The following is a 20,446-nucleotide window of genomic DNA, read 5'->3' on the forward strand; positions in this document are numbered from 1 at the left end:
ACACAAATTTCTCAGTTTTCTTTTAATAATTGTTAGGTAACAACAAGAGAGAATTTTTCCCCTTCCAGCAGCTGTGGAAGGCTAAGTAATACATTGAACTACTATCTCCTTATAGGGGTGCTCCAGGACAGTGAATTTCTTTTGTTCTGGCGTCTGCCTACTTGACTTACCCTTCAGCTTTTCAGGGTCTGGGCATTCCAATTTGATATGTAAAATCCTACTGCAATTGTGTGCTGTAATAATTGGTGAACAGAGAAGGTATAAATCCTGCTTTTTTTTAATATTATGAAAAAGAGAAAATCACGTGGCACAAAATAATGAATTTAGCTGTCTCTTATTTTACTTTTTTTTTTTTTAAATTGTAATGTCCTCTGGTATCTGTTTCAGCATCTTTACTCCAGATAACACTCCGTCTCATCTAGTAGCTGGAGAAAACAAGGTTTGATTAAGCTGTTGCCTTCTTCAAGTACAAAGTGAAGCTATGTTTCTGGATAGTACAAGAATTGGTTGTAATGTGCAATTTGGACGACAGCAGATGCCCTGTTGCACTTTTAGGTTGTCTCTCCTGTAGAGATGGCAACAGGGCAGCCTTCCTGCTGGGCTGGCAATGCTTAACTGGTTAATCGAGTTAGTTTTTCAGGCTTAGAAAAAAAACTGAATGCCACAAAATAACACTGTGGTCAAGAAGAGCTGTACTTTGATCATTTAGGTACTGTGTGAAATGGAAAAATTTATTTTTCTGAAGAGAAGTCTATGCATAAGAATAAATTACTTTGAAATGAAGACTTTTGCTGCACTAGTTCTCAGTGTTACTATGTTCTGGTTTTAAATCTCTAAACACTTGAATTTCTTGAAAGGTTTTTTAGTGTATAAAAAGTCATAAATGTTCTAACTATGTAAATGACTGTTAATTTAGTACTACAAAATGTACTTAATGCATTAGAATTAATCTTCATTTTTTTTCTTCCTGTCTGAAATAAGTACATTGTATGTAACAAATACAAACATGCTCTACTGAAGTTACTTGGTTTTGAAATTAATACTGAGAGTTTTGGGATTTGCAACTAGACTACCTTCTTGATGGTTTACTCCGAGGTTATAACTGGTATAAGTTTTCAGACTTCTGCTTAAGTGGTACTTCAGTATGTTGAAATCTGGAAAGAAATATTTAAAACATGGTTTTCAGATTTAGGTCTTTTTTATCTCTCTAAAAGATACATAATGCATAATGCAATAATTTTAGGCTAGAAATACCTTTAAAATAACTAATGAGAAAATATTATAATGACTGATTTGATTACCAGCATCCAGTTATCAGGAAGGCATTGTGTTTATACAGCCAAGATGAGTAAGTTCCAGATTAGGAGAGTCAGAGGGCAGAGTTTACTTGTCTGCATGCAGGCTCACTATTTAAACTCTCATTGCAACCAATAGAGAGCTGGTTAACGTTGTCGCAGGAAGCTAGAAAACATTTTGGCTGGCTAGCCACAACTGGACACAGTAAGAAGTTACTAATCATAAAATCATTAAGGTTGGAAAAGACCTCTAGGATCATCTAGTCCAACCATCAACCCAACACCTCCACGCCTACTAAACCATGTCCCGAAGTGCCACATCTACATGTTTTTTGAATTCGTCCAGGGATGGTGACTTCACCATCTGGGCAGCCTTTTCCAATGCTTGAGCACCCTTTCAGTAAAGAAATGTTTCCTAATATCCAATCTAAACCTCTTGTCCTAACTTGAGGCCATTTCATCTCGTCCTAATGTTTCTCATTGTGACCAACAGCTCCTTTTGCAGAAATTATTGCACAACTGAGAGAATGTGAGAAATAGCAGATCCGCTCATCCTGGCAATAGGAAGTCTTCCTAGCCTTAATATGTCTCTTAGTCACCAAAGATAGTGGGGCAACATTTGCCTCTTGGGAGAGAAGGTCATGGGGATTTGTGACTGTGAATCCTTCTTAAGGTTAGGTGTATTATGTCATGGTTGTCTTGACTCAGGATATCTTTATTTCAAAAAAATAAAAGTCTGTCTAGTGTAATAATGAAAAGTTGATCACTCATTTTAATAACTAAGTGGAAGTTGGAACCTTAATTAAACACCTATCATAAGGTGTTTAAAAGCATTGCCAGGTGTAGATTAAAGAAACAAAACTTCTGCTTATGGAACTATATGTTGGGAAAACTGAGTAAAAGTAAATAACACATTTTAATAAAATAAATTGAAATGCATTTTTAGAACTTTCAGAGAGCTTCCTTCTTTTTTTGCTTCACTGTTCCAGTTCTCACACTTTCTTATGTAGCTGTGCTGAATTGCACAGTTGATACACAGAGGCAATCAGCTATAGTATTTGTAACAAATGGAAAATTGTCTAGAAGCTGGATAAAATTAATCATTCAGTTTCAGCTTACTGAGCTGACTTTCGCATGCAGTTTGTAAAGAAAAATGGTATGTTGCTGCCCTAGTGATCTGTCAATACAGTGTTTTAATATAAATTCCACCAAGGGAAGCATTAAGAGTTGAAGGGTTGCTCTTCATCAAAAGAATTAAGTTTGGAGGGAGCTGTATCTGGTGAAGAACATGTCATGGTCATGCCATTTATCTCTGAGACCCATAGGTTAAACATATATAGATCACCTCTGAAGCTGGGGCTGGAGTTGAAGAATCGATAAAGTATCAGTAGGTTCTAGTCATTGGTATTAATCATTCCCAATTATTTATTTTCTAGAAGGTATTTGGCTATACTATTTGAAGTATAATGTTTATTTGTGGTAGCAGAGTGAGACTTTGTCAGTTTATGGCCAATAGCTTTCTTTAGCTATGCTATGTTGCATTTATAAAAACAAAAAATCCAAAAACAAACAAAGAAAAAATTGCTGTTACTTTTTGTTAGCATTCTAAAAAAAATATGCCAGCATAGGAGTTGGCAGAACTCTGCTATTACAAGTGGTGTTTTCTGGAAGGTGTTTGAAATCTATTCTAGGGAATACAGTGGCCTGCTCTGCAAAATGTAGAAATGTGGCCAGTCAGCTTATCAGCCTCAGATTCAGGTAGCATTATAGTATGTTGAACTGGGTACTGGTTTTAGTTTTGCTTAGAATATTTTTTTTTTCTGAGAAACTTTAGTAATGCTGATTTTGGTGTTCTAATAGCAAGTTTGTCTTTTTTAGGAAATAAAGCCTCAAAGCCATTACAACCATGGATATAGTGAATCTCTTGGACGGAAAAGCCACATTGATGATTACAGCACTTGGGACATTGTCAAAGCCACACAGTAAGTTTATTTTTGAGCATTAGGTTTGTCTGTTTCTGTATTAGTTAAAAAACAGTAAAATGGATTTTTTTATTTGCATAAAGTGGAAGGTGAACTGTATTTGTCACAGTTGCCACAAAATTGCCACAGGAGTGGCAGATTTCAGAAGTGAACTCTACAAAATTATTGTTAAGACAAATTTATAAGTGTTGTATGAAAATATGCGAGAGGAATTATGGTAAGTTGTAAATACAGGTGATTGCTGGACAGATCATTGGAAGAGAACGCATGGTTTTCTTCCTGTTGGCACTGTTTATTTTCAGTAGGTGATGATTAAGAGGTAAGTGGGCAACATTGATACACAAACATGAGGGTTTCCTTGATTTGTTGACATCATTTATAGGTTAGAAGGAATGTGTCTCTGTGTAACTTCCGTCATCGTGTCTCATTCTGCAGTTTCAGCACTGCTATGAAACTGAGTTTATTGCTGTGAAAGGATTGTAGGAGTAAACTGTGTGCAAATTTAATAATTGCGTTTTAATGTAGATGAATTATACAAATTTGTCTTCTACACAGTCCTTCAGTACGTACTAACTCACAAGACTTCCTGAAGAATTGTCATGACGCTACTTTTTAGCTGCTATCGTTTACCATTCAGAGCCCACCACCACTATCACAAGGCATCTCCTCCAAATGAAAGCAACTTTGCAACTCTGCATATGACACAGGCCCCGTTTAGGTTTAGGAAGTACGTACTTCCCTTCACTTTTTGTTTTGAGTTGTGAGGAGTTCAACTTCCTGAAATAGATGTTGACTGACTCTGCAATTGTTGCTCTAAATACTTCAATACTAATACTACAACCTATAATCCTCATATTAGGGGATTTTTAGAAATGAAAATATTGGCATAACATCAAACTAGCTGCTGCTTAAAAGCATGGAAATCTGACAGCAGAGGTGGTTTTGCAAGTTACCTGCTTCCATTCTTGTATGCTCATTGCATGTTCGAAACTGTAAAACACCTTTGTCCTTGTTAGCCCTCAAATTTAGGCTGAACTGTGCTTTCAGCTGAGTTGTAATTCTTTTCTGGTCTCCTCAGACGAGAATCAACAGGGCTGTGAGTTATCTGTTATGTGCCCCTGCAGTCATGGTGAGATGCGATTTACAGAGAGGATGACATCTCGCCAAAGAGAACTATAGTTTCATATCATAGCCCTAATTGCTAATATCACAGGGAAGAATGACTGTCAGCATGGGTATATGATCAAGGTGTGATATCCAGACAGCACTTCACTGACCAGAGGGAGAATTCACCTTTATTTTAAGTATTTACTAGGATGTGAAGGCCATGTTATACAAAACAGCTGTCTTACAGGGAAAAATCTCTGAAGTTTAAGGCAGAAAATAAACCCACCAAATATCATAAGGCTTGCAATAAAATAAATAATGCTGCCAATATATTAATTAAGTGTTATTAAAAATATACATTTCCTATTAAAATGATGTAGTTACTTTTGTAGAAATATAACCTCTTTTATATGTATGAAAAATAGGTGATCTTATCCTCTACCACTTGTTCTCAAAAATAAATATTCACTTAGATTAAAATATCTGCTGATTTTATTTGTTTTTTAGTTCAGTGCTAACGTAAGATGCCGCAAAAAGTTTTGTAAAAAAGGGCCACTCATCTATCTCCCAGAATTCCCCTCCCCAAGCAGTTCAGTAAGTCCAAGCAAAATGTAGCCAAATAGAATATGAATTATTTTCAGTCTCTTTGTTTGGGTGGGTTTTTTTTCCAAGTCCAGGCATGTAGCATTCAGCGTGGGATTGGCAGCACAGTTACTTTTTTTCAGAACACTTCAAAACTTCCCCAAAATAATATAACGGGTTTTTTAATGTGATACAGTCAAATGGTAGCTGGGGTGCTTACCATTAGTTAAATGAAACTCTGTTGTTCTTGAGAATAGCCTGATACCTAATTATGATAATAAAGTTGTGTGTCTTCCTCTGTTTAAAAAAAAAAAGTCAAATTGATCTGTCATCCAAAATGATTTGGCATTTCATGTAAGACCACTTAAATTGTAGGCTTCTTGACAGGTAGAAGGTACATTTCACCATAGCATAGAATTGTTTGCTATTAAATTTGTGATAATCCAAGCAGGAAGCAGGTAGTCACATCATATAAGTAGCTAGTCAGTCACTTAATTTTTTTCATAATCATCATTGTTCTTACAGTATTCCATGTGCTGCATTATTAAAAGTTTCTCCTGTGAAAGTAACTAGTTATATTATTGTTGCAACATACATGTAAATGGGCAACATGGTTCCTTAAATGTCAAAGATGATGATGAAAAATGGGATGAAAAGGTTTAAAACTCATCTATACTTCATATATGCTGTTTGAGTGTAGAATTCTATTTTGAGTTGTTGAGTTTATTGGCACTTGATTACAGAGAAATAAAACAATGTTAGTAAAATAATGCATTTGCTTTTGTTTTTCAGCAAGGGAAAATAAGAGCTTGCAAGCTCCACACGTTTTTCCGGAAGTATTTGTTTGTTGTTTCATGTCTTGTTGAACTGTTTGTGTGCTTTACCTTCTTAATCTGTAGATTGGGCACTTATTAAATTAACATGCTCATATACTATGAGATACAAATCTAATAACCTCTTACAATCAAATTAAGACTTTGTATAGAAAAGAGCAGTTTGGCTGATGTTCTCATTGCAAAGAGTTTGTCAGTATTTGTATTTTTTTTTCCATTATGTTCCTGATAAATTGTCCTACAGATGTGGGGGCCAAGGCATGCTTTATACCAAAAATAGTCTATCTGTTTATTTTGCAGAAACTTGTGCTGGAGTAAAAATCATAGTGTTTAGTTTTAATATCTATTTTTTATAAAGGACACTTTTCACTGGCTTTGTTATAAACATGTCCAAGGGCATCTAGGTAGTGTTAAAAGTAGTAGTATCTCAGCCCTTCATCTTGCACATGTCACAATGTCTGTGTAATCTCCTGGCATCTTGTATTCAGTTATAGCAAAATTCAGTTTGGATCATATAAATTTTCTACTGTGTTTCTGAAAGCAGAAGCAGGCCACTCATATGTATTTGAAAATCTGTTTTCAAAGCAGTAGTAAAAAAATCATCTATTCTTGCATTTGCTATTGCAATGGAGGAACATGGCATACTAATACTTAATAAGTACTTCACTTACAACTGCGGAGAAAGTATTTGAATTTCTTCTGCCTCTACAAAAATCAGTGGGCTGTGTACTGTTTTCATTCACTGCTCTCACTGGAGCTGCAAGGGAATGGAGTCTTGTAAAAGAAGTCATAAATGATTTAAAAGTGAAATTTAATGGAGATATGTTGGGTATGTTTATTTCTATCTCTTCTGGCCCCAGTATCCCTGTGTCATCCAAGGCTGGAGTTGTAACTTTGTCTTGGGAAGGATACTGTGTTAACATAATAACTTAAAGTTGCTGCCTTCATTTTGTTTTAAATCTTCTAAGTCATGAAACTGAGGAAAAGTAGCTAATGTTCACAGGTAGAGGTGTATGATGGGTTATGACTAGGAGAACAAAATCTGAGACATTAATCCTTGCGTTGTGATTTCCAGTTCTGTTGAGAGTGAATAGGCACCTTCTGCTTGTAGTGAACTTAAGCAAATTCCAGCTATGCTGGAGGTATGTTAAATAACCATTATGAACGTGGGTATTAAACATCAATGATATTAACAAGTGCTTTTGTGACTTCTGGAAGATTGATTCCTTGTGCTCAAGTGTTACGATTTCATTATTGCAAGATTAACTTTTCTGTTAGTTTTATTTGCTGAAATAATTCAAAATGAAATCGTGTGCGTTGTGAAATAGTGCAGCAAGAAATGTGCAATATGCTTAATCTTGGTCAGGAAAAAGTTGTCGGATACATTTGAGAACATGCTTTTTTTCCTCACTGATTCTCATCATTCATAGGGTAACTGATAAGAAAAAATAGGATACATATGGAATAATTCAAGTTGGTGAGAGTTGGCCAAAGTGACAATTACTCTTGGCTTTTTTCAGCTAGTCGCAGGAGAGGATGGGCAGATGACACAGGTACACGTTATTGATGCCTGGTCATTTGCGCCCATGCAGTTTGATTATACTGCTGAAAGTGAAATGTATCTGAAGTTCTGTAAGGAAGGGTGGGATTTTTTTAATGACACCAGTAATATAACCACAACTGTCTAGACAGTTTGAGGCTTTGGAACATATGCAAGAGCTGAATTACTCTTGTCTCTCAACGTCACTGTTAACAGTTGATTAAGCAGCTCTTGAGTTATCCCTTTGCTGTTGAAAACAAAATTGTCTTACTGTTTAACACAAAAACCATGAGAACGCATGAAAGGCTTTGCTAGTATTTAACCACCATCATTCATGGGAATGAGACTTCAAAAGATAAAAAAGATCACTTTTCTACTGATTACATTTTCAGTTAAAACAGCTTTGATTGGAGTTACAATGAGAGCGAGATGAGGGAGTGAGCTCCTGGTTTACCTACTGTTTGTTGGCATGGTGATGTGCTCACTGAAGAGAGATTCCTTCCTAGTATTGTGGCCAAATTTTATGTTAATCACGCAGCAAAGCTGGCAGCGTCTATTTCCAAGAGTCGATGTGCTTGCAGACAGAAGATTAAAAAATGGATTACATATTTTAAATGCAAAAGGCTTCTAGGATACTATTTTTGAAAGTATTAAATTCAGAATATCTTTAACCTATGATGGCAAATAAAATGTTACAGATCAGTTACCAAAACAGCTTAGAGATTGTGATAGTGAAATGAGCTTGCACAATGGTATTTTTGCCCTGGAAGAACTAGTCCCATTTTTTTTCAGAACAAGGCAAGCTCAACAGTATGCTTTAGTTATACTCCATAGTGATGTTTACAGCATCACCCTCTAGAACTCACCTAGATGCTGAAAATTTCTTAGGTTAATACATCAGTCTCTTGTGAGGATTTGAATCTTTTCTTCCATTCCTCTTTCTTGAAGAGCATAGAGCCCTTTATAACAATATTATGAGCATGATTATGCTGACTATCTGAAATAGGTGACTTTCTCATTTTGTAATCTAACAGTGGGTCATGAACCTTTGGAGAAAGCAAGGTGAAGTCAGCTGCAGCAAATTGATGGAAGAAGACTGTAGGTTGTATGTGAGAGAAGAATGCTGCATTTCTAGGACAGAGCTCAAGAAACCATGACTGCATCAGATTCGGTGTTTTATTTAATTGTAGGGAGCCTGCCGTTTCCAGGAAGAGGTGCAAATTATTGTAAATTCCTAACCTCTTTTGCCAGGCAGATTTTGTCTGTCTAGATCCTTAAGTCCTCTTGTGACAATTTAATAAATTGAAGAGTTATTAAATTATACCTTGTGTGTTACATCTTTTGTAATCAGTTATGATTGAGTTCAAGATACCAAAATAAATTGCTAGGAACAGACAAACTGATTGTGACTTAAATAAAAAATTGTCATCTACCTCATTCTCAGTTTAGATTTTTGGAAAGAGTTTTGTTTTCCTGGGAAGGCTCTTCTGATGTCTTGCAGGACTTCATGATTTGTTTTGTGGCCAAGTGGTAGGAAGTACCTGTGACTTGCAGTTTGCCTTCCAGTCGGTGGAGGGGAAGTCTATGATGCTAAGGCCGGAGGAGGAATCCATTCCTACTACTCCTTTTTGTATCTGAACCCATACAGTAGTCTTTGTCCAGGGCCTCACAGCAGTGTATGGGTGAATTCTAGAGAGTGGTATTTGTAAACATCAGTGGAGCATAATTAGAGCATCCTATCAGGGCTTCTGCAGGGGCATTGGTGACAGTGTTCTGCCTCAACAGGCTACAGAGTCAATTCACCTGCTTGGCACAGCTCTCCTTCATTTTCATACCTCTTGAGCAAAGTTCTTCAGAAAGCAGCATCACGTCTTCTGTAAGACTAGATATTTGCTTTAAATAAAATAATAAAAAAAAAAACCACAAACCCCCTCACCCCCACAAAACCCCAAAGAACAAACACCCCTCTCCCTCTGCCCCATCCCCCTAAAGACTGTGACAGTGCTGCTTGGTTTTACCTTTCTTGGTAGCATGGTCTAACAAAAACTTGACTAGATATGAGAGGTTACATTCAAGGAGGTTCATTTTGTGTTGTGTAGCTAACTTGATAGGACACTCATCTAAATCATGTGTATGGTTTACCATAGCTGACTAATAGTAATGTTGTGGTTTAACCCCAGCAGGCAGCTGAGTCCCACACAGCTGCTCGCTCACTCCCCCTCCAGTGGGAAGGGGAAATGAATCAAAGGGTAAAAGTGAGAACTAATGAGTTAAGATAAAGACAGTTTAATAGGGAAGCCAAAAGCTGTGTGCGCAAGCAAAGCAGAACAAGGAATGCATTCACTCCTTTCCATGGGCAGGCAGGTGTTCAGCCATCTCCGGGAAAGCAGGGCTCCATCACGCGTAACGGTTACTTGGGAAGACAAACGCCATCGCTCCAAATGTCCCCCTTCCTTCTTCTTCCCCCAGCTTTTATTGCTGAGCACAGTGTCATGTGAAATGGGATATCCCTTTGGTCAGTTGGGGTCAGCTGTCCCAGCTGTGTCCCTTCCCAGCCTCTTGTGCACCCCCAGCCTACTCGCTGGTGGGGCAGCATGAGAAGCAGAAAAGGCCTTGATGCTCTGTGAGCACTGCTCAGCAATAGCTAAAACATCCCTGTGTTATCAACACTGTTGTCAGCACAAATCCAAAACATAACCCCATAGGAGCTACTATAGAGAAAATTAACTTGATCCCAACCAAAACCGGTACGTGTCAGGAAAATCCTAATCCATTGCATGAAAGGTTTATGTGATTGCCTCTTACACTTTATAGAAGTTAGCATTATTGTGTTCTTTGTCTCTTTCCAATAACTTAGAATATTTTATTAATATAATTACTTCTTGTTGTGTAGTCCTACTTATTTAAGCAGGATGAGTGTCAGCTAAACTCTGCCTTAGGCAGAAAAATTGTTTTAGCTGATGACTGTTAAACCTAATAGCAGGGCTATAGGTCAATAATTTCTTACATTACAGCTTCAGTTAGTTGTTTAAACAAAGGCAGCAGGCTTGTCTACAGTAGGAAGGGTTGTCATAACAGCTGACTGGAGTAGAACAGCTTGTCAACAAAAGGGTGTTTTGCTATTCTGTATGAATCACTTTCCAGGTTACCTCCAGATGTTGTAATATGCTAGTATGATATTGTACTGCAGTAAGATCAGAATTTGCAGTCTTGCTTTCAGAAGTCTGTCTTTCCCCCATCTCTTCTACTGTCTCTTTTCACTCCTCATTCTTAGCTGACCTGCCTTAGTAGTCCTAACCTGTTTCGGTGTCCCTTTCAGCTGGCGTGGGGAAAGGCAGGAATGGTATGGGTTAAGCCATTTGAAGAGGCACTCATCAGGCCACACGGCTCATCTAGACTGGGACTTGGGAGATAGTGCATCTGAAGATTGGCCAGACTTAGAACCTTATCAGTTTTCCTGGCAGTTATGTGTGTCTGAGTATGTGTATCTTGTCTAGCTGGTTGCATATTTTTAAGTCTTTGTAAACCAAACCTCTTCTCTCTCTGCTGCCCCCCCCTCCCCCCCCCAATTAAAAACAAAGCTTTGCCATCAAAATTATTCGTTACTGCTGCTTTTTTACTCAGTCTGAGGGACCAAATTTTACCGACTTATTGCCAATTGGTATGTACTGCCTGCAATAGTCTTTGTTCTCATCTTTTGTAATGTTTGGAAAGATTATAGGTATGACAGCAATTTCTAGCATTTTTCATAATTTCTAGTGCAACTTTCCTAAGAAATTGAAAACAACATGATCTAAGTAGGCTGTTATGTCTAGTACTTCTTTTTTGATAGTGTCCAACTAATTTATGTGCTTCAAGCCTATGATAGGCTTGGAAGGCATTCCTGAGGTTTGTTGATTTGAGTCATTTGAGGTCTCACTAAGGGAGTGCTGTCCAGATTGAGGATCCATTCAAATACATGAAAAAAAAAGTAAGAATGGTAACTACCCTGGAAAGAAGGTCTCTATCAGTTACGCAAGGCTATCGAGTGGAGAAAAGGAGACTTAAAGTTGTCTAAGGCTGGCTCTCCTGCAGAAAGTAGAACATAGAAGCAGCATAAGGAAAACTTATTAAATTCCAACTTTGAGAGGCTATTAACATTTGGATGTCACGAGGCATTGATCTTGATTTCAAGGTTTGCCCACACATCAGTCTCCTCCTCGAGACTTGAGAAATACCTGTGGGTTGTACAGACATTGAAATGTAATCTTTACTTGCCTTTCTGCATTTCTTTTATTGCCACTAAAAATAGGTAGTAAAACAGTGTAAGCATCAAGACAAACATTATTTAATGTTGGAGTTAGTCCTACATTAGATGCCTAAGTGATGTGTATACTTCCTGAATTGTTTCAACTTTCAAAATGTATGCAGAATTTTTTTTCAAATGAAGGTATCTCACATTTAATAGTCATCTTTAATGAAAGAATTAATTTCATATGAAAGTACAGAATTTTGAAGTGGTATAAAAAAGTAGATGGTACTATAACTTTTATGAGACAAATTGCTATCTGTTTGTTACCTGAGAAGAAAGATGGGAAGTGTTTGAGCTCTGTTAGTGTTTGTAATTGATCTGATAATCAATTAGATTGATCACTCAGTTAATACCAGTTTCATAATTATTATTGAAGAAGTGCTGAAGTTGTTATTCTTGCTACAGAAAGGTGGAAAGGCGACACAAAGAGGTGCTCCACTGTTAATCCCCATCAAGTGGCCGATTAATCTGCCCCCAGAGTTTTAGGAAGATACTGTCAAATCAGTTGGTTAAGCTCTTTCAGTCTTCAAGAGATGGAAAGGAAGGGGAACAGAGGTGGGAGAAACAAATGTAGTGGAGTCGCTGGGAAGAGAAGAGTTTTATTTATACTTGGTTTAATGCTTATCTATGTTTTGTCTTGCTCTAATGTATAGTTTGCTGCGGAGACAAGTTTTCTCTAAAATCTTGAATTGGTTAATACAACTTCTGCCAGTGGAAACTTCTTGTTGCAAGAGATCTATAATCATATAGAAACAGAAAGTAAAGTTTCTGCTTTGTTTCTCTTCTGTTGAAGCTTTTGTATTGTGACCATAAGTATGGTGTTTGCTGAATGCATTTTTATCCAAGGTAACAACTTTGAAAAACCTTATTTTCTTCTTCGAGGTATGGAATATATGAACGATGTAGAGAGTTGGTGGAAGCAGGTTATGATGTACGACAACCAGACAAAGAAAACGTAACGCTTCTCCACTGGGCTGCAATCAACAACAGGATAGATCTGGTGAAGTACGTATTACGCTTTAAGTTAAACATAAACCAAGCATGTCCTTAAAAATGATGGTTTCTTTTTTTTAAGTTGTTAAATAATCTTAATTCTCTGAAAAAACTCAATTTTTGATCTTGAAATTTAGGGGCGGGTGGAGTAGTCAAAAGACATAACTTGCATTTTGGCAGCAATGTTTTGATGACACAGTTAACAGAAATAAAACCTATTAAATGTCCAGAAGTCAAGTGCAGACACTTCTCAAATGAGATAAACCCGTGGAACAGCTGTTGAGCTGCATGTGCAATTTCTTTATACTGTGGTATACTTGTTGAAATACCAAATTTCTTTTTTGAGGAAGGGAAATTTGATGCTAGATAGTAGTGAATTTTTTTCAATAAGCAAGATTAATATCATGGAAGGGGCAATTTCTACGTCCTTCAGCATTTCAAGAAGTTCTAACTTAGATAAGTTCTTTGCATTTTAAAATCACAGCTGTTACAACAGGTAACATTGCAGCACCTCTCCTTCCAAGTAATAACAATCTTTAATAGTGGGAGCTATGGGATTTAGGGTATTATTTTGCTTTTCAGTTTATAAAATCTGGAGCATAATATTTGAGACTATGTTTTAAAACCTGTTATTATCTTTCAGAACATGGGGAGCTTAAATTCTGAAGGGATAATTCTTAGTACTTGCTGTTTTACAAATTATGAGTGTGTATAGAACATGCTTTTTTTTTTTCTCTCTACCAGTAACAAAACAATTAATTAAGTACGTGCAATTAAATCTAAATACACAAAATATTATTTCTAGAATATTTGGCGTAAACTGCACATCTTCAATCAGTCCACTTTTCAAAACAGTTCTTATTAATGAATATGTGTACTTACACATAAAAACAAATGCGAAACATCTTCATTTAAGCACGTTCTCTCCATGTATGTCCATCACCAGCACCTTCATCAGACCAGGTCTTGAGTTTCTAGAAGATCTCAGGTTCATGTTTCTCATCATGTTTTTAAAGGACTTTCTGTGTCCTGATGCAGTTCTCTTAAAAGAATGTTAAATAGATAAAGATAGGTACATAGATAAAGATTTAGATCTGATGAGAAGGATCTTGGGGTCCTAGTGGACAGGAAGCGGTCTTGTGAAGCAGCAGTGCAGCCTTGCAGAAAAAAAGGTCAATGGTATACTGGGCCTCATTAAGAAACAGATTGCCAGCATGTTGAGGGAAGTGATCTGTCCTCTCTACTCAACTGTTGAAGCTGAACATCTGTGTGAAGTTGTGGGTTCCCCTTTGCAAGAAAGATATGGACTTAACTGGGGTGAGTCCAGTGCAGGGACGCAAAGATGATTAAGGGACTGAAACATTTGACGTGAGGAGAGGCTGCAAGAGGTTGCACTTCTTAGCCTAGAGAAGAGAAGGCTTATCTTGTTAATGTATATAAGGTGCTCAAGGAGGATCTTTTCAATTTATATAAGTACCTGGGATACCTGGTAATATAATACCTGGAATCTTATCAATGTATATAAATACCTGATGGGAGGGAGTAAAGGAGACAGAGCCAGACTTTTCTCACTGCTGCCCAGAGGCAAGATAAGAGGCAGAGGACACAAATTAAAACACACATGAAATTCCATCTGAACATCAGGAAACACTTATTTTACTGTGTAGGTGGTTGAGCATTGGCACAGGTTGCCCAGAAGGGTTGTAAACTCTCCATCCTTGAAGACATTCAGAACCCAACTGGACATGATCCTAGACAACATGATCTAGATGCTTTGAGCAGGGATGGGTAGACTAGATCATGTCCAAAGGTCCCTTCCAAACTAAACGATTCTGTGAAATAATTCAGTGTCTCCAAAAGATATTTCTTTATTATACTGTCCTATATGGCCAGTGCAAAAGTCTAATGGAGAGTGGAGACGGACAGCGGACTATTGTGGCCTGAATGAAGTCACACTACCGCTGAGTGCTGCTGTGCCAGACATGCTGGAACTTCAATACGAACTGGAGTCAAAGGCAGCCAAGTGGCATGCCACAATTGATACTGCTAATGCATTTTTCTCAATCCCTTTGGCAGTAGAGTGCAGGCCACAATTTGCTTCCACTTGGAGGGGTGTTCGGTACACTTGGAATTGACTGCCCCAGGGGTGGAAACACAGCCCTACCATTTGCCATGGACTGACCCAGACAGCACTGGAACAGGGTGAAGCTCCAGAACGTCTGCAATACGTTGATGACACTGATGTGGGGCAATACAGCAGAAGAAGTTTTTGAGAAAGGAAAGAAAATAGTCCAAATCCTTCTGAAAGCCAATTTTGCCATAAAACAAAGTGAGGTCAAGGGACCTGCACAGGAGATCCAGTTTTTAGGAATAAAATGGCAAGATGGATGTTGACAGATCCCAATGGATGTGATTAACAAAGTAACAGCCATGGCTTCACCAACTAGCAAAAAGGACACACAAGCTTTCTTAGGCGTTGTGGATTTTTGGAGAATGCACATTCCAAATTACAACCTGATTGTAAGCCCTCTCTATCAAGTGACCTGGAAGAAGAACGATTTCAAATGGGGTCCTGAGCAACGACAAGCCTTTGAACAAATTAAACAGGAGATAGTTCATGCAGTAGCCCTTGGGCCAGTCTGTGCAGGACAAGATGTAAGAAATGTGCTCTACACCGCAGCTGGGGAGAATGGCCCTACCTGGAGCCTCTGGCAGAAAGCACCAGGGGGGACTCGAGGTCGACCCCTAGGGTTTTGGAGTCGGGGATACAGAGGATCCGAGGCCCACTATACTCTGACTGAAAAAGAGATATTGGCAGCAAATGAAGGGGTTCAAGCTGCTTTGGAAGTGGTTTGTCCTGAAGCACAGCTCCTCCTGGCATCCCGGCTGCTGGTGCTGGGCTGGATGTTCAAAGGGAGGATCCCCTGTACACATCATGCAACGGATGCTACATGGAGTAAGTGGGTCTCACTGAACTCACAACGGGTTTGAATAGGAAACCGCAATCACCCAGGAGTCTTAGAAGTGATCATGGACTGGCCAGAAGGCAAACATTTCGTGCTTAAATCTCTATCTGAATTTCCAGTTAGGTCTTTATTATATGTTAGCGAGATCTCTCCACCTACATTTGAGTGCTGGAAACTTGTTCTGAGAATCTTAATTCAACATAACTTTAATCGTACCAGCCATATCTCTTTCAAGTTATTTTAGTATGGGCCCTGACAAGTGAATGTTCTTAAATCTAATGTGTCTAATTCTTCCTTTTTCCTCAACAGTATGTCAAAGCTCTTGTACCTTCTTGATGCATCTCTACCGCTGTGGAATACTGCATTGCATTGTCTTCCTGCTGTTTACTAGAGTGCATGTGACTACTTACATGTTTAACTGCATCTAAAAATCATTCCTCCAATGCAGTTCTTATGCTCCAAGTTCCTCTGTCTTTAGAGGGTCTTGATTTATTTTAGTTTATATCACCCAGCATATTGTGCACTCTCTCACTCCCTCTTTTGTGAGACACTGGATTATTCTGTTTCCTTAGAAGGAAATTATTCTGTGATTTTCTTTTTGTTTGATCCTATCACATCTCTGCCTAAGTCTCCACTATTTGTGCCCATTATGTACAATGGATAATTGCTTTAAATACGTTGGCTAGTGAGCTTGGTATCACAGAGATAGGCTTGAAGTGTAAGTGATCTGCTCTCATGATACCAGATCTCAGTGTCTTGCTTACTGTGTATTGACTATAAAAGGTCTTCACAGTGAAATAGCTTAGCAGCTCGTCTGTGGAGAGCGCAGGCTTGGAATTGGACTTCTCTTGTTTTTAGTATTTCCTCATCCTGTTTATTGTGATACTTGAGATTCAGCATAGATACCAGTGAATCCCATTGATATTTTATAAGGAAAACTACAGAACCTTTTCTTATTTGTGTAGGATTAGGGATAAGTGTCAGACATCCACAATGTAATTCTCTTTTCATCATGACTCTGACCTATGGGTGTGTCTTCAACTCAATTTTGTAAAAATGCAAAAATTGCCCTTTCATCTCTACAGTTACCTACTGACTGCATTTCTTCATTCCCTGTGTCGGACTTTCTCCTGGCAAGGATTTTTCTTCTACTTTTCCTCCTTCTAGCAACAGTGACTGCATGCACTTTGATTCCGCAAGCACTGAATGCAAGCTGAGGCAGTTTTTAAATGCCTGGCAAAGACTTAGTGATCCTAATGTGGAGATCAGTGGAAGTATTTTCTTCTTAAGGTGACCTCTTATCGGATCCACTTGCTTTGAATGTAAGTAGATTGCTTAAATAGGACTTGCACACCTGGCATCTTCTAGCGTGGAAGATTAGATGACTCACTGAGAGTAGAATTGCCCAGTTCCTCCTTTCTGCAGAGACATTCTCACCAAGCACAAAATAGGTCCTGCAAGATCTACCTAGACAAGGAGATTAAGTTCTCAATCTGGTTTTGCAGAAAAATATTACCATTTATATGTACTGAAACTGAAATGCAACAATAAATCTCAACTTAGTCTAAGAACACCCTTAAGGAAACATAAAATGTTATTTCAATGCACCATCTGGCAGGAGATTGCTGCCTTGTCTTTTCCCAGTTGTCAAACTGCAAGTTCTTCCTTCTAAATAAAACATACTAACCAGTAAGCAGTACTGCTGCTCAGTAGAATCTGAACATATTCTGTGTTTCTGCAGGGACCAGTGTTTGAATGAAGACAATCTGTTTAATGTTCACCTCCCCATGAGTGGCTGTCACATCAGTGAGATGCATCCAAGCTTTGACTGTGAATTTCTCTGTGCTTTTATCTAGACAAGATTTCCTTGGGAACTCCTTCCCTAGGTGGACTAAATGGCTTCTCAGTGCCTTTTTCAAATTTGTTCTTTGGTAGTTGAGACTTCGCTTCACAATAACAAAATTACATTGTCTGTTTACCTTATATACCCCTTGTCTTCTCACCTACACGGGACCAAGACTTTCACAAAATCTTTGGTTGTTCTCATTGAGAAATCCAAAAGCTTACCTTCAGCAGAGATATGTTGCAATTTTGTTCTTTTGGTGCTGGAGTCCAGTGGAGTGGACTGTCCTGCGTCAATCAGAGCAGATCTTGTTTGTCATACAAATCAGAGTTTATATGACTGGCAAGTCTGCTGAAGTACTGCATTGTGTCTGATGGCTCTAACGCAACTGTATAAGGGGACTTTTCCTTTCGATGTTTTTAGTGTGGACATGTTTGTTTTGTTTGTTGCCCTTCTTTTTGCCATGTCTTGAAACACTTAGAGGAAATGAGGTGTCAGAAACTCAGTGCTGAGGATTTGAAGCACGGTTTGTGTGGACAGGAGAGCAGGAGACATATATACCTGGCAGGTATTTTGAAAGCAAAAAGTCTGCAGCTACAGGTACTTGAGATGTGCAAGTGCTTAGGAGTTTATAGCTAGATAGTACTTTTCAGAGGTATGTTAGTAATAACTTTTTTTTCCATTGGCTTATACAGTAGTGCATGAAGAACTAGAAGCCTTCTAGGAAGGCCTGTTTCTTAAAAACAGTAATTTCTTTGTAAGGTGTGCATTTTCTTTCACAAAGGAAAAGTAATATTGCTAGTTTAGTTTCCCATATAAAACAGCAAGGAAAACAGTTCACAGAAACAGTACAAATGACTATTAGTATGAATTGCTGGAGTTAAATATGGGTAACTTGGTTTGTTCCTACAGGTAGCTTGTCTTTTTATAAATGTCTTGAGAGAAAAATAATTTCTAGCCCATAATTTAGAAGTATTTTTTAAATACTCGTATGTTTTTGTCCTGTCATTAATTGGGAAGTATGCAAAAATCTCAGTATTTGGCTAAACACATAACTTAAGTGTGAGCTCTTGGAACAATGACTTCAGCAGGGCCATTCCAGTGGTGATACGTGCTTCAAGTTGAATTGTATATGTTTTTTGACATTTTAGCCAAAATTCTCTAAATATGCTAGTCTTCTAGCAGCATATTCTTTTACCATTAACTCAGAATTCTTTTTAATGCAGCAACCCCTACATATTTTAGAAGAATCCATTTTATTAAATACTTCTGTGGTAGACAGTTTGTACGAGTGTGTGTATATGTGTGTGTGTGTATATATATGTATATACACACGCACACACAAAAATATGTATGTATCAATTATTCTGTTTTACCTTAGACCCAAACTAGGAAATAGCAGCATGTTTAAAACACAGTAGGAAGCATCCCTACTCTCCCAACCCACATCAGAAAGGTAAAAAATAGAATGTATATGCATGACCTCTTAAAAGGAAGGTTATATGAAGGCAAGGAAAGGTTCTGATCTTCTGGTTTGTAACTGCCTGTTTCGTATAACATCAAACATACTTACTGTATGTCCTTTATATTTAACCAAAACAAGCATTAATGTTTACAACTTTTGTTATTCCAGATACTATATATCAAAAGGTGCTATCGTTGATCAGCTTGGAGGAGATTTAAATTCTACCCCACTTCACTGGGCAACAAGGTGGGGAAAAGTCTTCTGGAATTTTCTTTTCCTGTGTTTTTTTTCTTAACTTGGAATCTGTTACTGATTGATTTATGAAATTGCTGTATTTTCTGGGAACACTTTGCACAAGAATTAATTCAGTCGTTGATAACTGGGCACACTGTGAGTGTGGTACGTTTGATCTACAGGAGCTTTCAGCATATAATTCAGTTTTTGTCTTATGTCTTTCTGATGTAGAGGAAGATGATTGCTATGATAGGAAAAACAGTAAAGTAAAATTAGAGTCTATAGTCACCTTGGTTTACTCTTACTTTGGAGATCTTATTTTTGTCAGTCTTTTGAAGTTGAGCAACACTTGTGCAGGTGGGGCTTGGGATGATTTTGTGACATTGTCCTTGCAGTGTTCTATTACGTGTGTGGATCCTTTTTTTTTTTTTTTTTTTTTAAGATGCACTTAAAATCAGATTTATGACGTAGAAGATGATCCAAGAATGATGAATGGCTGTGAAAATTGAAGACAGCCTTCAAGTAGTAGCTGCTTCTTCAGACAACCACCTAGAAATAGGCGGGAAAGGAACACTAACCATATTAGTATTTTTAACTGTAGACTGAAAAAGGAGACTTTCAAAATTAGCTTTTAGAACATTTATTGTATCAAAATAATTTCTTTACTAAAGATGAGGATGTGCTTGTTAGCCTCCGTTAAAGATTTTTAGCTTGTATATTTCTTTTTGTTACAGACCACACACTACGTTCTGTGTTAATAGCGCAAAAGTTTGATTAAATTTCCTGGTGTTCATAGCTGTAATCTGTTGTTCTGTGAAGCATTGTCCAAAGCTGCTTCTGACATTGAAAAGGTCTTCTTGCTAATGTCAGAAACTGTGTGCTGACAGGCACCATATCAACAAGAAGGATATGCTTATGCTTATTAAGCCAAAAAGATGCTTAAGCTTTCGATGTAGTGTGGAGGAAGTGTAGGCCTTCAGTTTTCCTTTTTTTTTTCTTCCTATTTTTATTTCACTACTGTTTTTAATAGTAGAAAGATAAACCATATGCCCTGCAAAAAGTGAGAGTACATATCCTGTTTGACATCTCTTAAAATAGCAGGTTTCATATGTGGATTGGAAGAAGTCACAGTAGACTAGATTTCTAAATTAACAACTTGTGGGTTTTTACTGACTGGTCTTTTGGTATACAACACACTTAAGCTAATTGCATGTGATGCATGCATTGGCTGCATAGAATTTGCTCAAGTGAATGAGTTTGCTTACTCAGTTGCAGAATCAGATTGTGACAATTGTTGTTTTCAAAGTATAAGTGA

The 20,446-nt window shown here is 37.7% G+C and overlaps 1 protein-coding gene across 1 annotated transcript in view; it reads left to right on the forward strand.

Annotated features, from left to right (window-relative positions):
- The window catches only part of ZDHHC17 (zDHHC palmitoyltransferase 17), a 78,182-nt gene that overhangs the window by 16,347 nt on the left and 41,389 nt on the right, over nucleotides 1-20,446 (forward strand). Inside the window, exons 2-4 of the mRNA XM_075495875.1 lie at nucleotides 3,174-3,277; nucleotides 12,513-12,635; nucleotides 19,066-19,143. Coding sequence (XP_075351990.1) covers nucleotides 3,174-3,277; nucleotides 12,513-12,635; nucleotides 19,066-19,143 — 305 coding nt within the window. The remainder of the gene's footprint in view (nucleotides 1-3,173; nucleotides 3,278-12,512; nucleotides 12,636-19,065; nucleotides 19,144-20,446) is intronic.

This window comes from Mycteria americana, chromosome 1 (genome assembly GCF_035582795.1).
Source record: "Mycteria americana isolate JAX WOST 10 ecotype Jacksonville Zoo and Gardens chromosome 1, USCA_MyAme_1.0, whole genome shotgun sequence".
NCBI classification, from domain to species: Eukaryota; Metazoa; Chordata; class Aves; order Ciconiiformes; family Ciconiidae; genus Mycteria; species Mycteria americana.